This window comes from Lissotriton helveticus, chromosome 4_1, assembly GCF_964261635.1.
Source record: "Lissotriton helveticus chromosome 4_1, aLisHel1.1, whole genome shotgun sequence".
Taxonomy (NCBI): domain Eukaryota; kingdom Metazoa; phylum Chordata; class Amphibia; order Caudata; family Salamandridae; genus Lissotriton; species Lissotriton helveticus.
Window position 1 is genome coordinate 367,383,823 of NC_136063.1, and position 21,778 is coordinate 367,405,600.

General features: G+C 41.0%; 1 protein-coding gene across 1 annotated transcript in view; it reads right to left on the reverse strand.

Annotated features, from left to right (window-relative positions):
* Positions 1–11,004: 11,004 nt before the first annotated feature.
* Positions 11,005–21,778, reverse strand: part of TRHR (thyrotropin releasing hormone receptor) — a 743,391-nt gene continuing 732,617 nt past the window's right edge. Inside the window, exon 3 of the mRNA XM_078685571.1 lies at positions 11,005–11,732. Within this exon, the coding sequence (XP_078541697.1) occupies positions 11,700–11,732 (33 nt within the window). The 3' untranslated portion in view covers positions 11,005–11,699. The remainder of the gene's footprint in view (positions 11,733–21,778) is intronic.

The window sequence follows — 21,778 nt, forward strand, 5'->3', positions numbered from 1 at the left end:
TGTCTTTTGGTAGTTGTCAACCAGTCAGAGAGCCGAGTTGGGCATGCAGGCAGTGTGATGGGGGGGCGTGTTTTGGACATATGACGTCAGGGAGAGAAAGAACACAAAGAACACACCCTCGAATCCGAAAAAGAAAGGGCTTAAACGGACAGACGCGCCTCTTCTCCAATGGCTGGCCTCCGTTTAGGAAGCCAGCCAATGGAGAAGAGGGGCGGGTTCAAGCCCCACTCTCTAAGACATAAAGTCTCGGAGCGAGACTGCGCAAGCGCAGCCTACGCTGGCTGCAACCTAAAAAGAGAACAGGAGGGAAAATCAAGACATACTTGATGCCTTGCACACGAAGACACCACATCAAAAAGACCATCCTAGAAAAAATTATATGGAACCATACAAGGACACAGCTGTCTGATGACACAAATGAAATCATGATCTGAGTTTTTGAAAAATTTAAGAACATCCCTGGACCATTAGACAAATTGCAAATATGGAAGAGATTTCAAGGAAATTCCCTGTGAGCACCAGGGGCCTCTGACACACTTTCTCACCCAAGAGACAAAGGGGAATCAGTGCAGAAAAATCAGTCTCATATTCATTCTAGCACAGCTGCCCGGATGCATAGCCCCTGGCCCTAGGAAGCATAAAATCCAATTTACAAATATGTGCTCTGAGCAACGCTTGCTAATATCAGCATTAATTTATAGAAATTAACACATTCTTTCCAGCAACCTTTCTTCTCCGTCTGGTCTCCCATTACATAATGCTACTGTAGTTCTATACTTTATATGGTTACTCATAAAATGGTTATTATCCTAAACTAATTCGTTTCACCTCAAACCAGGAAATGCACTGCTCCCAGAAATTCGTCTTTTTCAGAGGAAATGAAAGCTTCCAAATTCTCACATCCAATTAAGCAACAACAGTGTTAATTTTTGTGGTTCAGTCTACATTACATAGACTTTAAACCTAATCTTAAATTTTGTCTGTTTGGTGACATTAGTTAGAAATGTAAACTTTGATTTTGAATTCTCCACCTGGGAGTACAACATTCAGGCTGACAACTGTTAGAAAGTCACCCTTTTTGACCTGCTCACCCCCATTATTTGGTGCTGAATGGAACTGGTGGTAGCTAACTATGACTGTGCCCTGATCCCTGCTATTCAGGCCCAGGGCCAGTGCTATATCAAACACAAACACATACATTAAGGTGCATTTATAATTGGCATGACCTGCCCTGTAAGTCCCCAGTAGATATTAGGGCTAGGGGATGAAAACTACTAATAAGTCCTTCTCCTTAGTGTATAATAAAATATGGCAGTTAACAGACAAGCATCCTTTTCTGCACTTGTATGTTACACTGCTGAGAACCTGAGGTCATTTTAAAAGCAGTCCTGTGTTGCAGCATTGCTTTTAAAAGAGGAAATTCACTGCAAACTCGATGGGCACTTTAAAAGTGATAATCTACCTTATTTGTACATTATGGTTAGCCACAGGGTCTCCCCTACGTGTTCCAAGGGTGGAGGGATGAGGGGGTCATACAAGTATAAGCAGGGTCCCTATTAAAGAGGTTTTTTAAACCCTGGTGAGTAAAAGCTGCCTATTTTATTATTCCACAGTGCAGGAAATTCACTATAAATTCGACTTTGGTAATGTGGGCACTATGAAATAATAACAAAAATCAGTTTTGCATATAAGTAACCCCCCAGGTCTCCACTGGGTGTCCCTTGGGTAGGGGGTCCTGTAATTATGATCAGGGGCTTTATATAAGAGGTTTATAAACCCTGGTGAGGAAGAAATTGCACATTTCATTTTTTCCCCTTGAAGAAAGTTGGCCTTATGTTGTGGACGCATAACTATCGCTAAGTCATTCAAAGACAGAACAGAATGGTATTGATAAATCCAGCAATTTGGCATTGTTGAAAGCGTCATAACTTGTACAGAAAAGAAGAGTTATAAGCCAAAATCCCGCCTCCAGCACTCTTTCCTGATTGGCCAGCCCTGAGGGGATTAGCTAGGCTTCCTTGATTAGCTGATAAGTGGCCTTTCCAGGCTGGGTTGGGCCTTAATGCATCAGCTTCAAAGGAAGAACAGGTCAAGAAGGCCTATTTGTCAGTGCAACCTCCTCTCCTTACCTGATGGGAGGCATGAGGAAAGAACTCACAGATGTGAGTGGGAGAGTTTATGAAAATAAGCCATACTCTGAGTTTGGGTCACTTAGCTCTTGCTGCTCTGCTGAAATTTCAGCCTTGATGGATTTAGTGCTTTCTGGGACAAGACTATGCCACACTCTGGAATAAGTTGCCATGCTTTGGGGTGTTGCCCTGCACCTCATTGGACAGGGGTGCTCCCCTGCTTGTTGTCAGAGAACACTGGATAACTAAGTGAGAGGTACAGTTCAGCTGCATGAAACTACAAGAAGAAGGAGGATTGCCCTTCTGGAATCCTGATCTGCACCCAAGGGGCTACATGGTAGAGACTGTGCCTTCTGCACTTCCGTAAGTACTGCTCTGAGGACTTTGAAATGCTTCAAGGAGAAAGGAATGGACTTGCTGCTGCTAGATGTTAACAGAGCTCAACTGACCCTTCCCCAGTCAGAGTCCCCCTTCTGGAGTGTGTCCAGTAGAGTTTTAAGGGGTTGACCAAGTGCATTGTAGGGCATGAAGTACAGACATGCCAAAGACCATCTATGAGATTCCAGACCCTCACATTTGTATTTTGGACACTTGGAGCCCAACAAGAGAACTTCTGGAAGGACCTCCAGAAGTTTGGGAAAGTTTAGGAAACGTTTTGGAAAAAGCTCCAGGAGGTGAATGACCAGACAGTCAGAGCCAAGCCAGCCACATTCAGCCGCAACCCAGCCCGGATTCCAGGTTTGCCCCATGGAAGAGCTCCGGAAGTCCGACTTCCAAAGTTTGACCAGGAGCTCTCTGAAAGCCAAGACGGTGAACCCTCACTAAATCTGGACTGGTGGAGCACAGAGATGGCCATCAGTAGAAAAAGCTCCGGAAATGTTTCTCAGTCCAAAAGTGACATTTTGATGGAGGCTTACCTCATGGGGTATCCATCAGGGATCTATTGCGGTCTGCCTTAAACTTTGACTTTGTCCCGTTTAAGCTAGACCAGATGCCCAAAAGTGGCGCTATTGGTTTCTAAGCACTAGAAAGTGTTTATTCTTTAAAACAGTATATCTCCGGGTTCCCTACGTTGTATTGTCATGGTTTTGATGTCATTTTAAATATTAAAGTAGTTCCTATATTTTTTTAAGTGAGGTGGGATTTTTATTGTGTGTTGTGTCTTACTTATTCACTGTATTGGTGTTTTTAAATGCTTCACATGCTTGTCTACTATTGCTCTGTGTCAGCTACCAATGGTTGAGCAAGGGAACAATGTACAGAGACCCTATTTAGGATCCAGTACCGTGTTGGTAGCATTGTTTCTGGTGTTAGGTGCCTACCTACCACTACCTTTAACCCACCTTCGAACAACAACCTGCTGTGCATTACTCTAGAACATAATTCCTGATTTTGAATAATAGTACTCTGCAGATACCTTCTATATTTTAATATTATCAAGTGGTGCCAACCATCAAGGGCATGTCAAATAGGACCACATTTATGTAGTTCTTGAGAATGTCCTTGTGAAATTGGATGTTCAATATTTTAGCTTCTCATTGATCCACGCAATTCGGGAATTTAATCAGGATCTTCAATTTGGTTTCTGTTTAGCACTGTTTGTGTATGTCATGGATGCACTTTGTTGCCTTAACCAAAATCTATCTTTAACACACTCTACACATTGCCAAAAGCATGAAAAAAGATAATAACATTTTATGTTCCTTCTGGTTTAGAACATCACTGTCTTTGTCAGATTCCAAATAAGATTAGTATCAGGCTTACCTTCATGGTTTGATGTAAGAGTGCTGAAATTGTCTTTGCCACATTATGCAAAGAGAACAGCAATGATGGGCCTCCAACAAGCATGTGTAGTCATTCCCTTGCATTATTTCTCCACATCTTCCTTCTGAAATATTCAGTATTTTGTCTGGTTTTTGATGTATCAATTGTGTTATTGTAGCAGATTTTACTATTGAATAAAACATGGGCTGAGACACTTACCTTGCGGTTTCGAGCTCCAGCGTGAGTATGTGTGGCAATCGAGGGCTTACCTGCTGCTTCATATATTCTTAATATAAATGTTCTACTTCTTTCATCATGGGACTTACAGAAGTTACACTTTACAGTTAGTGATTCTGTGTTCTGGCAACCACACAATTTTGGCTGGCAACCCTTCATGAAAATTGTACATTTGTGAACCACAGTCGGTTTCTATTCATTTTGTCATTCAAACTGCTGCTCCAAATAGGAAGACCATCTCCGTGTAAAAATTGGCCCCATTTCACAATTCCTGATTCTCTTAATGGAATACGAAATGAATCTTTTAAAAATTCTGGAGTACCTAGGGAGTGCCATATTGGGGTCAGTTTGCTGTAATATGCGATTTTTAGCAGCATCCTAATAACAAACCAAAGATGAGCCTGAGCCTGTAGAATTTTCAGTTTCATTTTCTTAAACTTGCCATATCGGACGTTTACTATCATTTCTCCCTTTTTTCTGTCCTGGATATGCAGTTGAAACTCTGCAATGTTTTAATTGGAGTGCCCAATAATATAACTAGATACATGGTAAAACGAAACCTTCTTTAAAAAGTAAAGTGGAGAGGTGTGGCTCACTGGTTAGAGGCGGCAGACCTGTAAGCAGAGAACGGCCCGGGACCAGGGTTCAATTCCCGACGCGGCAGGGTCTTGGACCAGGGTCAACGGACTCGATAATTCTCGCCTCAGTGCCTACTCTAACCAGGGAACACACTCGGTAACTCTGGGCATTAAGCTTGCCTCATCTCTACAACGGCCCCCCACAGACGCCAGGGATGCCTGGTTTCACCCTGGAGATACCCAGAAAGGGACCATCTCACAGGGAAAACCAAGACGGGTTCCCCAGTGGTCTACAGCGCCAAGACACTCGGGTAGAGTAACAGTGCGCTTTACAAGTATCCCACATTTACATTTAATCTCCTATTTTTTTCTAAGAAAGCCTGGTGTCCTTCGAAGCACATATAAAGCTGTTAACTTTATCTTGCATTCTCAAGATTTAGTAAATTGTAATGGTATACAATTAAACAAATAACTTGCCTTTAGCAATATGGGCATTTTCACAAGGTTCACCCTCCCATATATTATATTAGAGGTATTGCTCCAACTCTTGAGTATTTTATATATTTCCTCACAACATTTGTTGATAGAATCTTGCTAATGATATGTGTTATACTAATTCCTGGATACACACATTATTTACACACTTGATAATTTTTTGCATCTCTATTCCAGGTAATTATTGTTAACCTATATGTGTTTTTCCATCAATCATAACCTGATATTTCCCTTAAAGTCTATTTTTGGCAACTTTCAAAATATATGTGAAGCAAGCAATATCAGAACATTAAAAAATAATGCACTTTCTTTTGGAAAGACCCACACATAAAAGAGTTGATATCCTTGTTTGTTCTTATACATTGGGCTAATGGCTCGATGCGTAGGTAAAACTAAAGGGGCAAGATAGGGCATCATTGACTTGTGCTCCTCAACATATTGATAGCTTGAAACAAATTGCCATTCATCAGAATTTTAGCTGTCAATGTTTGATGTATATCTTGCTGTGCACAGCCCTCCCCTATCCCCTGGAAGCCAATATCACTCCAAATACTTTATCATCCCCGTTGAGTAGTGATATTATTCAATACGATTCGTATGTATGATCTTTATTGGGTTTTAAAATTGCGAAATAGATGCTGCACTGCCTGTTCTAGGGATTGTCACTCCCTTTAATAATGTTGAATTCAATTAAATCTGTCTATTTTGAAATTGTAACTTCTTTAATTTTTTCGTATACCTATCTGGGAATGCCATCTACCCCCACTGCCTTTCATTAATAAGTCTAAACAAGGCCAATAGTATCTCTTCCTAGGGAACTGGATTGTTCAACTCCATTCTTTGTGCCTTTGTAAGTCTTGGGAGATTCCATGATTACTGCAAATGTTGTCACCTCCAATCCTAAAGTAAATTATCCTTCGTAAAATTCTGCAAAACAAATCCATAAATACAGTTTCTGTTACTTGAGTATTGCCGGTTACCACTCATGTTTTCTATCTAGCCATGGTATTAGCGCACCAAAGCTTTCTTATTCAAGGTGCTGTATTGTGTTACCCTCCCATTTATGTTCTTATTTTCTGCTTAAGAATTATTCTGAACGCCATTTGTGTATCATACAGCATTGTATGTCCAGCAGACCTTATTGTTTTGAAGGTATTGGAATGTTGAAATTTAGTTTACAGTTCTTTCATCCCTAACTTTTTTTTCAACTCATTTTTAATATTTTAGTTTAGTTTAGTTATTATGCCTCTCAAATATGCCTTATAAATGCCCGATACCTCTATTAACTTAGCAGAGCCAATATTAATGTTATCTCTTTTCAACCATATATAAGTGTCTCTATTATTTCAAGCTCAAATAACAACTTACTGGCAATCATTCATCTATAGCAATTCAGTTCACTATGAAAGTTCAGGTTTAAGCAGACTAAGGCATGATCAGTAATATCAGAGGATAAATGCTCCACATTATCAAGATATTTCAGTAGTGTTCTAGCGATAAGAACAAAATCTAGCCTGGAGTAATATTCTTATTTTTGGCGTGAAATGTACAGCACCTCTGAGTACTTATCTGTTCTCTCCGAACATCACAGAGCTCAAATTCTGCATACAACTTAAAAAATAATGTTGGGTTCTAGGGGTATTGATGGTTAAACGAGTGGATGATATCTCCAACTCATTGTTAAGTAGGGTGTTAAAATCTACCCCAAAAATTATTGGGGCAGATTTATGATAAAGGTTAGGTCATCTGAATTAACAGTCAGCAATTGCCAGTAGATTTGGATTTAGTTTAACTTTTGCCAAAACCCACTTCCCACACTCATCTGTTCATGATTGTATTACTTCAAGCCACACATTCTGTTTAAGCAAAATTGTTACCTTATAGGCATTACAAAATTGATCTGTGCATTCAACATCTTGTATCCACCTTTATTTATGAATAAAGCTTTACATTCTAAATTGGTTAGGTAAGCCTCTTGAAGAATTATAATTTGAAACTTGAGGTTATTCAAAATCTCCTAGACCAGTCTCTGTTTTCTTTTCATTCTTAATCCATTTACATACCATGTTATTACATTTTTGTCCCGTGTCCATTTAAGTATCTAACTGAACCATCCTTTATTCTTGCTACTATGCAACAAGCTATTTTCAGTGATCTCAAAATGTTTTTTTTCTTTTTGTCTCTCAGGCACAGGATTGGTTTTATTTATGTTTTGCTCGATTTTAGTTAAGTGACACTCTCTTAGTATTGCTCTTGTTTTTGAGGCCTTAAACGTTGTGGTTTTTGAGAGGGGGCTAGATAAAGTAGCACTAGATCTCTCTCATTTTCCCAGGACGCACTTCTAAATGCTTTTCAAGTTGCAAATATTTAAATATTCTACATTTAACATATTCTGCCTCAGCTTTGGACTCTAATATTGTTAGACCTCAACTGGTATTTGCTTGTAGCTACATGTCTTGTACAGTAAAATTTCAATTTAAGTACAGTCACTTATTTTGCTTGCCTCTCCAATCTACTTTCTTCTCTCCCCATTCCTTGAACTATGTTGAGAATCATATTTTCAAACTCAGCCTCCTGTTTATTTAACTCTTGGTGTTCTAGTAGACAAACAGTTACTAGAAGCCAACGATCACGGTGCCATTTTACTCTCTCATGAAGGATATTAAGTTGACGCTTTGATAGAACTTCTTGCTCCATCTGCACCTTTTGGGGCCCTGCTACAGCCTCGAAAGTTGACTTGTTAGTTCGCTTCATGGCTGCGGCATACCTGCTGCACCACGAAACCCGAACCCACTAGCCTCCCGGTTGAGACGATCGAAGGGATCAAGTCTTGCGGGCAGAAATGAGGCAGCAAGCGAATCCACTCAATGACACAGAGAATTTAAAGCTAGCAGCAACGGCATCAGGTATTTTCAAACTGTTGGCATGGAAGGTACTCCATTATCATAAAGAGTCTCAGCGCAGTGCTCGTGCTTACACGTTAGCCATCTGCCATGGATCCCACCCTCGTGGCTAGCGTTGTTGTAATTTTTGTGTTTGATGTCTTCCTCCTATTTTCTGAATAGGAGATAACACTCTCATTTCTGAGAGTGTTATTGCTTGCATTTGCACTATCAAATACCATATATATATCTATGGTTACTTATCTTACATCTTACATGCAACTGCTAATCTCAGCATGATGGCCTGTGCCATGAGTGACACTTAGATACCCATGAAGAATACATGGTCTCTGTGGATAAGGACGCCCAACACTGTCCACAACGCCGCACACATGCTATAGATTCACAGTGTGCAATGCAGATCCTGCTGTGCAGTTTTAAACCACCGGTATTTAAGGATTGCACCGAAATCCAAATAAAATGCGTATACATGTTATGCTGTCAGTTAAAAATATTTTAACACGGAAATCAGTGCTCCTATATTATAACCAATGAAAGAACACAATTTCCTTATTACTTCAATGAACGTTTCCTTTATTTTCACAGTTGTACAGCTACTTACAAACAGTAACTTCAAAAACAGCCATAACAATTTACAGATGTTATTTTCAATATCAAGACTTAGCAAGAGTGCCTGCATCCCTATGAAGAACATATTGTCGAAATTACCAAAATAACTCTTTCCAGTATGATATTCAGAACAGATGTCCAGTGTTTCAATGCTTGTGCAGTGTTATACCCATGTGACCGAGGTGATATATTGTGTTCCAATAAAATATAAGAAGATGAGCATTTATCTGACAATGTGAAATCTTTAGAAAGAGATCTGGGGCTTTCAAGTAAGTGCATGAAAATATGAGGGCGGGAGTACACTGCCTCACACCACAGCACTGAGTTTGGCTCTACTGAAGTAAGTGTTATCATGCACTGCTTCTACCATGATACATTGGGGTAAACTGAGTGTGTACTCCCACCCTCCTGTTTGTAAAGGCTCCCCTGAACTCAGTAGTGGTCGGTGGTGGGAGTAGCTGCTGGGCGGTGAAGTGGGGAGTGGCAGGGTGGGGGTTAGTAATCTATGGATTACGGAGGATTACAGGTAAGTAAACATATAAATAAATAAAACTAATTTCGTTGTGTGCACTACATTGCATTTGGGGATGCAGTGCGCGTACAAAATTCGTTTTATTTATTTATATGTTTACTTACCTGTAATCCTCCGTAATCCATAAATTACTACCCCCCACCCTGCCCCTCCCCCTCCCCACGTCACCGCCCGGCAGCTACTCCCACCACCGACGGCTGCTGCTTGAACTACTGAGCTGACGAGCTTGTGTTGATGCACTTGCGCCCAGTGAGTGGTACAGAGACCTGAGAATACTTTGGGGTGCATTTCCAGCATACCCCAAAATGACTTGTTGCTCTCTACTGATGAAGTGATGAATCCAGAAACACTTGTCTAGAGTTACACAGCACGAGCTGCACCAACAAGGGTGAAAAATGAAAGACTACTACTAAAGCGAGTGTTATGCACTGCATTAACAGTAATGCATTGGGAAATGTAGGGCAGTGCGTTCCCACCATCCTTCTGCATGAAAATACACTATAGTGGGGCTAAATAAATTCTTCTGTGTACTTTTAACCCTTGCATTAAGTCATAGACAGTTTACTGAACAATTATAATAGTAAAGAAGTTTATACAAAGTATTTACAAACTTTTCAGAACAAAGTATGTGCTTATTAAGAGGTTTCAGAACACAGGCACAATACTGAGAGAATACCTGAAAAACATTCAGTGTTTCACATTTTCAATCAAAGCATCAGATGTGGCCATAGCACGAGCTAATTGCGCATCTACGTTTCAGACCAGATTTGAGCTGTGTGCCGCTTCTTCAAGGAATTGGGCGTTCTCTAGTGCAGACACTAACTCCATAACTAAAGAAGTTGGCGCATCTGCTGCAGCAGCACATTGAGGACACATGGGGTCTGATGTATTAAAGGGTGTTTTGCCTGTTCTGTGTTTATAGAGAACTGCATTGATAATAAGGTCCATAGACCTCAACTTGCCCTTTGTACTTCTGAGCTGGATGTCTAGGGCTCATGCACTTACTCCTAGGGTCCTGTCCTGGCCACGTTCTGTGCCTTCACAGAGCAGAGTTGTATGGTTTAAAGAATGCAGATGCCTTTCCAGCTCATGCATTAAGGTACTACCACAGGGAGCTGGCATGTGAGCTACAGACAGCGCTGCTCAGAAACGTGGGTCAGTAATGAACCGCAGACAGCACAACTGAGAGACACAGTTGGGCACCACCAGCTCCTGATCCTGAGCTGTGCTGTGTGCAGCTCATATTCCACATAGCAGTGTTACTGGGTTAGTACACACATGTTAAAGAGGGCCTTTGAGTAGGTGCGGCTCATGTTGCACAGAACATTGTTGCCGGGTCAGTGCATGCACTTTCAAGAGGACCCGTGAGCAGGTGCAGCCCCCGGAGTAAACGAATAAGTGTATTGGTTAGAGACAGCGCCATTTCTTGAAAAATGGGCAGAGGCACATGATGTGTTCATGATGCAGCGCATGGCCTGTAACGTACCACCTCACCAAGTTGGTGGGGTGGTTAAAGAGAATGTACCCGTGTCGAGTATGGAAGGGTCCCGCCTGACATAACGGGACACTATAAATAAATTAGGGGTGGGGGTGTGGAGGCCGTCGCTAGTCGGCCCAGAATCTGCAACTCTGTGTGTGGCGGCCATTTTCATTTCTAGGCCCAACTACGGCCCTGGCTGAGGGCCTAAATAGTGGGGGCCCAATACACCACTGGGGGCCAACACTACACGACTCTTCCATTTTGCAGCAGAATCAATGCTTTCAGTGCCAGGTTTGAATGAATAAACCCGTAAATGCATGAATGTCACAGCACATTATTTACTGCCCAAATGGAACATTTTAAGTAGCACTACAGTGTGTTCCACTTTTTTGTTTTCTTAATTTTTGTACTGGTAAAATACAATAAAAATCGATATCTTAGGTATGAGAGATTAAAAAACTAAAGACCATTGTGGTATTGTGCCTATCTGTTAATATTACAGGAGACAATGTTATTGTCCACCTATTAGCACGTTTCACAATAAATAATCACACACAAATGTTAATCAGTCACAAAATAATTGCCACTTACACGAAATCCAATAGTAGAAGTAAAAGCAACAACAACCCACTTTTTTCCAATATTTCTTTGCAAACATTTGTACGGGTTTGTCGAACTTTGCCCAGGCAGAGCCGAAGGCAACTTCAGAAGAGGCCTGCTGTCAAGCTGCTCTGTTATGCTTGTTTACAGGAAGCGAAGCAGATCGATCGTACAAAATCACCACTCAATAGCAACAGCACGAAGTGTCCTGAAGGAACTGTAACTTATATTCAAGAAACACTGAAAAATGTTTTCAAAAACTAACAGAGGGAAAATCGCAAAATATGACTTGTAGATGTGTTTATTAATACAGGCCGCTCCTTTCTGGTGTCTCCTGCGTGAAGGTGGTGGCATTTTGGAATTGAGTTTGTTTCAGGTACTCTCCAATTCTCCTTTTATTGAGTACTATGGGGCAAAAAGGAGAGACACCATCAGTATAGCAATCTCAAAAAAGACATGCATTTTAACTGAATTCATTTTAGACACATAGCATATCACTAAACCGTTCCCATATTCAGACAGTACGAGTTATTGCTTAATTTGACCCTGTGGTTGCAGGTGGGGCCCACAAGTACATTTTAGGGAGCAGTTCTTATTTTTGCTAAGCAGACTTTTGACTCAGAACAATATAGAGAAAAACACACAAGTGGGAAAGGAGAAAGCTGTAAAAACAGTGAGAAGAGAGGAAAAATAAGATGACAGAGTGAGACAAAGAGGCAGGGAGTGTCTGGTGGTGGATGAAAGAGGCGTGAGGTAAAATCAAGGCTACACAAACTTAGGTATCTGCACTTTGACATTTGGTAGCACCAGCTGCTGGCTTTTGAGCAAAACCCTGGGCCCCTGCAGGTATTTCACATCTTAATCACTAGTATGAACCATGGCTATGATGGATATGGGATATTTGTACCAGTGGATGATCGAAGACCACAGTGTGTCATTTCACTCTACAAAGTAGTTCTACATTAAGAGCGCATTATTTTGGTACAGTCGTGCACAAGTTCTGGATATTTGGGTTCAGACTCTATTTAAGGTCGTCCACAGCTGTTTGTTATCATTTATTGATCATAAAAATCATAATTGTGAAAATGAGTTGCCATCCATTGAGCTACTACTGTGACAGTAGCACACTTATATTTAGTTGACTCTTGTACAATTATTGTCTCTCGCTTAAGTTATCAAATTCCGCGAAACAAGGAGAAAACTGCTGAACTCCATTGGTCTCCACTCCACGGTTTTGACAACCTTTTTTTTCTCCACAAATGAGAGCTGAAATACGTCAATGTAATTGCAACCTTGGGTATCGCCAAGTACAAAAGATATTGTGCATCAGCTGCACAGTATGAAAATGGCGGAGAACTGGAAAAATATCTGGGGCCTCATTTATGAGAAATGACGCATCGCTGCGTGAAAGCAGCGATGCATCACTTCTCAGTGCACACTCCTTGCGACATACCTGATGCGTCATATTTAATGTATGACGCATCGTGTCGCAAGGAGTTACAGATACGTCAGTATTCCTGACGTATCTGTTAGCACAAAAGTGACGCATTGCCAGAGTGCGTCCCAAAAGTGACGCAACTCCAGCAATGCGTCGTTTCACATGGGGCAAGCCCAATGTAAAAGGGCCTGCGTCAGTCTTACGCCTGCTGTGAGGCAGGCGCAAGATTTTGACGCAACGGCGTCCTAGAAGTGACGCAGTGAAATCTCATAGATTTCACTGCGTCACTTCTATGAGGCTTTTTGCAGGGGTACGCCCCCCCCTGCATACATTATACCTGATGCAGGTATAATGTAGCGCAGGGGTTTACAAAGTGACGCATCTGCTTAGATGAGTCACTTTGTAAATAGTGCGCAACAGGAGGCATGTTTTACGTCGCTGATGCGTCACAAAAAGTGACGCATTGGAAGCGCAAAACTGACGCAAGGCCTCATAAATGAGGCCCCAGGTATTCAGGCTACCATTGTTTTTTACATTTCACATCTTATGAAAACACATGCCTGAGAAGGGAAGTTACAACCATAAAAAACGCACTGTGCAGCATTACCAGTACATATCCCAATATGTTTCATTCGTTTTTTTGCTGCTGTAGATGACATACTGCAAAGATTGTCCTAAATGATGCTTATTATCGTAGTTCCCCCTAATTTATCATAGCAAATTCTAAATACAGTGGAAATACATGCAGTTTCTAATATTAAATGCCTAGCCGTCTTTGCACCATTTGCCAGTAAAGTTCATATAATGAAGTTGATTTGGACAAAAGACTGGTACTGACTTATTGATGTAGGGGTCTAGATATTTAACAGAACACTGCATTCTCTGGGCACTGTACATGGAGACATGTTGCCAAATTCTGTTTGCCCCTGAACTGTTTTGTCTCACTTCCATACGTATGAAAATTAAGTTGTCCAATGTTTATCCGTGACGGAAACGACATATTTCAGACTTGATCAAAATTGTTCCCCACTGATAAGGTGGGTCACATCTGGCAGCTCTCCTGATCCCTAAAAGAGAGTAATATATGTCATCTCTTTACAGAAAATAGGAGAACCGACAGGAATCACCCACTCCTCTTTCTATCGAGTTATGCTCTATTAGACAAGGAGTGATGGAAACCAAACAAAACTTTCAGAGCAGCTCTAATCTGCAGCGTATTGTAGGTGAAGTCTCGTCCTCTTACCTAGTCACAATTAAAGTTCGGGCAACTGTAAAAATGCCCCATCATATTTGATCACACATCCTTATTCTATTGGTCTAAAACAAGGGTCTCTAACCTTTTCAGTAATAAGCACCACTTATGATCAATAAAATAATCCCAAGCTACTAATATAATTTGTGATTTTATAGTGATCACATCAGGCAAGATTACGTTAGTGACTTTCCTATGTCAAATTACCAGCGGTTATCATCTTCCTTGAAATTCGAGTTTGTTCCAGAGAGATTACGAGATTTTAGACCTTACAGAGACGAACCGATCCCTGAAATATTTCAACTAGCCATAGGTACCCAAGTAGCTACCCAGGATCAAAGAGGGCAAGGGGAGAACTGCAGTGATGGTAGTAATATGTCTACAGGTGAGATTCAGGAGGTCCTTAAACTCTCAACTCCTGTCGAGGTACTCACTAATGTAGGTGGTTTATTATCAACCGCGGAAGCGTCAATTATTCCACCTTGTAGGAGGGACAAAGCCATTTATAACTTTGTATCGTGGAACATGCCAGGTTTGCGTTAAAAGTTAAGTCATTCTATATGGTGTGATTTTATAGAAGTTTATGATGTACTATGCCTCCAGGAAACATGGACAAAAGAGGCAATTCACATTAATGGGAACAAGACAATCCATACGTCAGCAGTTGAGGGTTTAGGTGGAAGGGCAAAGGGAGGGCTTTGTACCTATATTTCAAATATGCTGAACGTAAAAATTATAGAGATGTACCTGGAGGTGATTTACTACCAGTTAATTGTGATTGATCTGGATAAAAGGCAACGTATCTTTTTTTTTTAATACATTTTTTTATTGAACAAGGCAGTAGGAAATCATGAAATCAATGGTACAGAATTAAAAACAAAGACATTATTCACATCTAGTTTTTTAACAGTCAGACAAATTTCAGACAATTTACAAGAGATAAAACTGGAATAATAACAGAGGATTAGAAGGGAAAGAGACCGATATAAAAACTTATAAAGTCCTTGTGCAAAAAACCGCAATTTTCAGTGAACAATATCACTGCATAAAAGTGCAAAAACTGCAATAAAGTGCACCTGTCAAAGGAGATATAATCCAATAAAGTGCAATTTTAAAGTGCTTAGTGCAATAAAGTGCAAAAAAAGCTATTATAAAGCAGCAATATTACAAAAAAAGTGCAAAAAGTTCACATTCCCCTCTCCCTCCTTGTCATCTTCCTTTCAACAATTCCAGGTTCTCAAAATATTTCCAATTTCTTTCAAATCTTGCAATAGCTCCCACCCTACCTGCATAAGCTCTTTCGAAATTACATGTTCTTCTCATTTTATTGAACCATTGTAGCTGTGATGGAATCACCCCGGATTTCCAATTTTGGAGAATTAAAGACCGTGCAACTACACAAGAAATAAAAATAAATACTTCTTCTGGTTTGTCAAGCCTGCTCCTCTCTTTACATATGCCAAACAGGGCCACCTCTGCTTCCGGCAAAAATACTTTCCCAGTTGCCAACTCCATATCTGCGAATATCCCCTTCCAAAAAGATTCCAACTTCGGGCAGGAGAAGAAGATATGGCACCATCCTCCCTGACCCATAGCTTTGCATCTAAAACACTTATTCACAACTTCCGGGAACATTCTCTCCAAGGCCTCCGGGGTATAATACGCAAGCCAACGTGATAAAAAAGACATTCTTTTGTAATTAGCCGCCCGTAGTGCTTTATTGCCCAGATGGCTCAATAGCTCCCAATCCTTATCTGTAAGAACACACTGTGTCGAGAGGCTTATTTTCTCTAGATGACTATCAATTACAGGAGAAGAACTAGCAAAGTAGAGCTTTTTATACCAAAATCCTATACCTTTATTTTTATCCCCGTACAAAACTGATATCAAGGCAGTAGGAGAGAAGAACAGGCCACCTATCTCTTTTATAATAAAATAGACCATTTGTAAATACTCTAAAAACATAAGTCGCCTGGAATTATTCATTCTGACTAAAATCTCCTGCAAGCTAATTACCTTATTTTGTACAAACAGATGTCTTAATTCCCTAAACCCGGAAAGTTCCCAATCTTTCAGATGATTTAAGGGTATCTTAAGACCCATTTTGGCACATTCAGACAAGCTCAAATAGATAGAGTCATCAGAGCCATGCTTTTTAAAAAGGAGCAGTAATCTCGCTGTATAATATTTTAGCGTCTTATATCTTGATTTTTTAGGGAGCTTAGCAGTTTTTAAAAAGATAGGAATTTGAGAACCTGCTTCCTGTATCTTTTTTTCTAGAAAGAAATTATCTCTTGTCTGTCTAGCCCTTAATAATCCTGCCACAATATCAAAAAAGGCAGCTTCATAATATGTCTTAAAATGGGGGAGAGCCAAACCACCTTGATCAACCGCCAGTTGGACCACCGAAAGCTTAACTCTTGAGGCCTTTTTGTTCCAGATAAAACCTCTCAACATGGATTCGAGTTCATTAAAAAAAACAATATTAACTTTAATTGGAATATTGCTAAACAAAAATATAAGCAATGGCAATACATTCATTTTGACTAGTGACACTCTACCAATCAATGACAATGGGAGTAAACACCATTGATCTAGCAGATTCCTTATTTTATTCTTCATTTTAATATAGTTCAAGGCAAAGAGTTTTTCATACTCTTCGGTCATGTAAATACCTAAGTATCTAATCGGGTCCCTTTTTACTGCTTGGGGCTGAAGATAAATCGGAAGGAAATCAATCCTTGTGTTTAATACAAGAACTTCAGTTTTTTTTTCATTAACCTTATACCCCCCAATCTTTTCATAATCCTTGAGCTCCTTCATAAGACGTATGATGTTTTCTTTTTCAGGAGCCAGATAGAGGATAATATCGTCGGCGAACAATTTTAACTTAGACATCCCGACGATGGGGGGTAAAATAGCAATATTATTCCTTATTCTTGTTACTAAAGGTTCGATAAAAAAAGTAAAAAGCAAGGGGGACAATGGGCAACCTTGCCTTGTTCCCCGATTTATTTTAATCTTTCCAGCTTGTTTAGCATTGATAATTATCTGTGCTGATGCCCCTTCATAGATATTATTTATCATTTGTATAATTGAAACAGGAAATCTAAAATGACCTAGAGAGAAAAAAAGTGCTGACCAATTAACTAGATCGAATGCCTTTTCTGCATCAATCATTAAAAAACACGCAGCTGTCGAATTTATATTAAAATAATCCAGAGCCTGAATCAGAAATTCTGTATTAGCTGCCATATACCGACCTGCAATAAAACCCGTCTGATCGTGATGGATTACCTCCTGAGCTGCTAATACAAATCTTTGCGCCCAGATTTTCATCAGTAACTTATAATCAGAGTTCAGAAGGCTGATCGGTCTATAAGAATTCACATCGTCAGGATTTTTCTCTTTTTTAACAAAGCTAATAATTGTAGATTCTTTGAATTCTGGAGGGACCTTTCCACCTAATCTAATGTGATTAAATACATTTTTAAGAGGTTCTTCAAGTTCCTTAGTAAAAACCTTATAAAATTCGATAGGGAACCCATCCTGTCCGGAAGCCTTTGCTCCCGATGTTGCCTTTATGCTGTCGTGAATTTCAATAGAGCTTATTTCAGCCCCGATTTGATTACTTCGGGAATCGGAGATTTTGGGAATTTCTAGGTTAGCAAAATATTCCTGAATCATTGTATCCTCCACCTGATATTCTGTGGAGTAAATTCTCTCATAATGATCCAGAAATATTTTAGCAATTCCTTCACTCTGAGTTTCTACTCCACCTTGAGGATCTCGAATTTTTAAAATAACGGATGACTCTTGTTTCTTTCTGATAGAATTAGCCAAAAGCTTCCCTGCCAATTTACTCTCTTCGTAGACCCTTTGCTGAAAAGCCTTTGAACTATTTATCTCTTCCAAGGTGAAAAAATCCCTTAAAAGAGTTTCAGCCTGATCCCATTGATTCGGCTGTTGGTTACATTTTAGAGCATATTCCCTCTTGGCAGCACTCTGAAGAGCGGATATTTTACGCTTACAATCATTTGCCTTGTTGCTGGAAAACGCAATGATCTGCCCCTGAGCAGCTGCTTCAAAAGCACCCCATACAGAAAAAGGTTCGGCTGAATTTTTATTCACTGAAAAAAATTCGATCACCCACTCTTTAAACCCTGAAACCCAATCCTTATTCTGTAGAAGGGTGCGATCCAGCTGCCACCTGGGGCGCTCCCCTTCCGTTCCTCCTATCATAAACTCAACTTCGACCCTCCCATGATCTGAAAAATGGTTACATCCTATCAAAGTTCTAGCGATTTGAAGTGATCTAGAAGTCAGAAAAAAATCTATTCTGGATGCTGATTGAAACCTGCCAGAAAAGCAAGTATATGCCTTCCTATCAACATTCCAAGAGCGCCAAGAGTCCCGCAATTGGTATTCCGATAGAAGTGCTTCAAATATACATTTTGTCTTAGGTTTTAGTTGCTTTTGTTCTTGTTAGAAGTGTCCTTCCTCAAATCCTGGATATAATTAAAGTCTCCTCCTTATATGATTTGCCCTGGGGTGCCCCTTAGAACCTCACTAATTTCCAACAAGCCCGAAATATCATCGAGGATGGGGCCATGGTAGTTCACAAAATTGAATATTTTTCCCAACAGCTTTGCTGCAACCTAAAGCCATCTACCTCTAGAATCTCTTTGAACCTGAAGGATTTCCCAGGGAAGATTTCTTGCAAAATAAACTGCAACTCCCCTTTGGGCGATCCCTGCTGAGGAGAAGAACCCATGAGAAAAATATCTCGGCAAAAACAACTTCGGGGTGTTTGTCTTTAGATGCGTCTCTTGGAAAAAGACCACCTGCGGATTAAAAGTTATTACCCATTTCAGTAAAGCTCCATATTTCTGCTTATTAAGCAAACCATTCGCATTTATGGACAGGATCGCACTTGAATTATATTTCATCTAGAAGCTTGTAAATTCTTCTACATATTCCGTACCAACCAGTGTTTCTACATATTCCGTACCAACCAGTGAACAAAATCAAACTACAAAACCTGCTGCACTTGTTCCTTTTTACTGCGTTTACCCCCCCCCACCCTTGTCCCCCCCAGGATGTGGAGCCCCCCTCCCCTTCCACGCAGCCCACATTCCTCCCTCTTCTTTCTTCTTTGGGTGACTTCTTGCTACACCCTAGTGTGATCCGTTAACCCTGGACCGCCCCCTTCATTCTAATTATTTAGTTCGATCAGGCATACCTATAGGAAAAAACATTCTTTCCATTTTTAAACATTAGAACCAAAAGAGATCTCTTTAAGGGGGGATTGTGCATCTTCAATGTCAGAGAACATATAGAACTTCCCTTTGACCCAAACCTTCAATTTTGATTGCTGAGCAATCGAAGCTTGGGCGCCATTGGCCTTAAACAAATGTAGGATCTTAACAAACTCCTTACGCCTTTTTGCAGCCACCGCAGTCAAATCTGGGAAAATCCTGCATTTTACTGTTTCTGACACTGGGAACTGCCGTTGTTGATAGGCCTTGGATAAAATCTTTTCTTTAATCCTAAAATCAGCAAAATTTAGGAGTATCGTTCTAGGAAATGGGGAATTTGCGAAACGTTGCGCTGGAACCCGATGAGCCCTTGTAATTGTCAAATCTCCCTCAAATTCGGGGAGAACTTCTTGATGAATAAAGGAGGAGACCCACTGGATAGTGTCCGAGCCTTCCACTCCCTCCGGAACCCCTACTATTCTTAGATTTGACCTTCTCGAGTGGTTTTCAAGTTCTTCAAGTTTGTGTTCCAGTGCAACCTTCTTCTTGGCTGACTCCCTGGTTTCATCCATAACCAAGTTCACCTTATCTTCGAGGACTGAGATCCTGGTCTCCGCCTCCTGCAGTCTATTGGGAAATGCCAACATCGATTCCTCAAATGTATCCATTCTGGAATGAAGAGTAGCTTTCTCTACTTGTTGGTTATGCTTTATCTCGCGGATTTCGTCCAGAATCAGATTCAGCATCTCGCGGATATCCATTTGGTATCTAACTTCTGTCCCAGATAGATTTGTTTCATCCACCTCAGGATCTATGTTCATAACTTTTGGGCTTTTGTTGATGATCAATTGAGCTTCCTCTTCAGTTGGTATCTGAGCGCCCTTTTGCATTCTCAGGTTTTGAGAGGAGATCTGGCCCGGTGTCCCCTTAGCTATCAACTCATCTGACACAGTTTGCGAGGATTGTACTGGGGATGAGGGTAAAGACTCCGGACTCTGATCAAGGGGCAGCGTCAAAGATGAAGCAGATGAACCAGGGTCCATACATGACACATTAGAAGCAGGCCCCGCCTGGGAGACAGGAGCCATTGGAGCCTGATGGATGGACGATTTTGGAGTAGTTTTTCTAGCGAAGAGAGGATAATCCTTACTTCCCATACCGCCAGATCCGTTCGTATTCTTCCCTTCTAAGTCGGGAGATGCAGACTCTGGGACTATCGGAGGAGAAGTAACCATCGGTGATGCTGACTTGGGGGATAGAGATTTGTTTAAGGTGGCCGTGGCTGTTTTCTTAGGCTCTGTGCCATTTAAAGAGGAGGATGAAAGATGCCCATCGTCATCGGAAGATTCAGGAAGAGTATCTTCTGCAGAATTTTCTTCTTTGTTTTTCTCCTTATTTCTGTCTTTATCTTTATCTTTATTTTTAGCTGCTTTTTGAGCAGCTTTTCTAGCTAGGGCGAGGCGAGTTTTTGTATTCAGACGAGGAGCCAATTCTGTTTTATTCAGTTTTGAGGGCTCCTCCCCCTCCTTCTGCGGTTTGCCATTGTAGCCCCCTTTTTTTTTAGACTGCTATCTTCCCCCTGTACTCCTGAAACTTCTGTACCTTCCCAACAGGATTAAACAAGTCAGAAAATAAATATAATAGGGACCAACTCACAAAAATATCCTGCTGCAGAGTCTCGATGATGATGCTGAAATGCTGGGACTTGCTGATCTGTCACCACAGTTCCGATTTTACCAAGGCCTTTATCCAGGACTACTCACTGTGCTCACTGTGCACTTGAGTCTGGAGAATGATAAGAAGCCGGATGGGTTGCCACCCTGAAGCTGCCCTACACAGCACAGTACAGCACAGCCATGGGGGATCGCCCCTGAGTCCCCCTGAGCCTCCTCTCAAGAAAACCAGAAGCTTCAAAGCAGACTTGCCCCGGCAGCTCCATTCAATGTTTTTCATTTATCTCCTCAATCCGGGCATATCAGTAGCAGCTAGATCCACCCTCTTGCTGGCTGCCTGTCAATTGCCTCCGGCGTTCTTTCCTTTGCCTTCGCTCAACCGCAGCAGTGACCGCCGTCTCCCAGTCCTCCGGCGCTCTATTATCAAAGAGTTGAAGCATTCTGATGCATTCCGATGCAGTCTAGCAGTTCTACAGACTGTCTTGCTTCCGCATTGCGCATCCGAACTCCGCACACCAAAAAGACCTCAAGATGCGAAAAAGACACGAAAAAGACGCAGCAACTCCAACTTGACTGCTTGGCGTCTCACACCGTCGTACACTATTCCGCCATTCCAGGGGACGGGGATCCTTGGTCACGGCCGGCTACACGGAGGCGTGGAACTCCGTCATCCGGTCAGTGTCACACACTTCTCATTGCCCCCAAGGCAACGTATCTTAATGGTAAATTTTCACAATAATATTCACTCCAAAAAAGTGGGGTTGGTAGTAACAAAATTGATTAATTGAATTGAAAACTGTATGCAGTAAAAGTTCTAAAGGTACGATGAT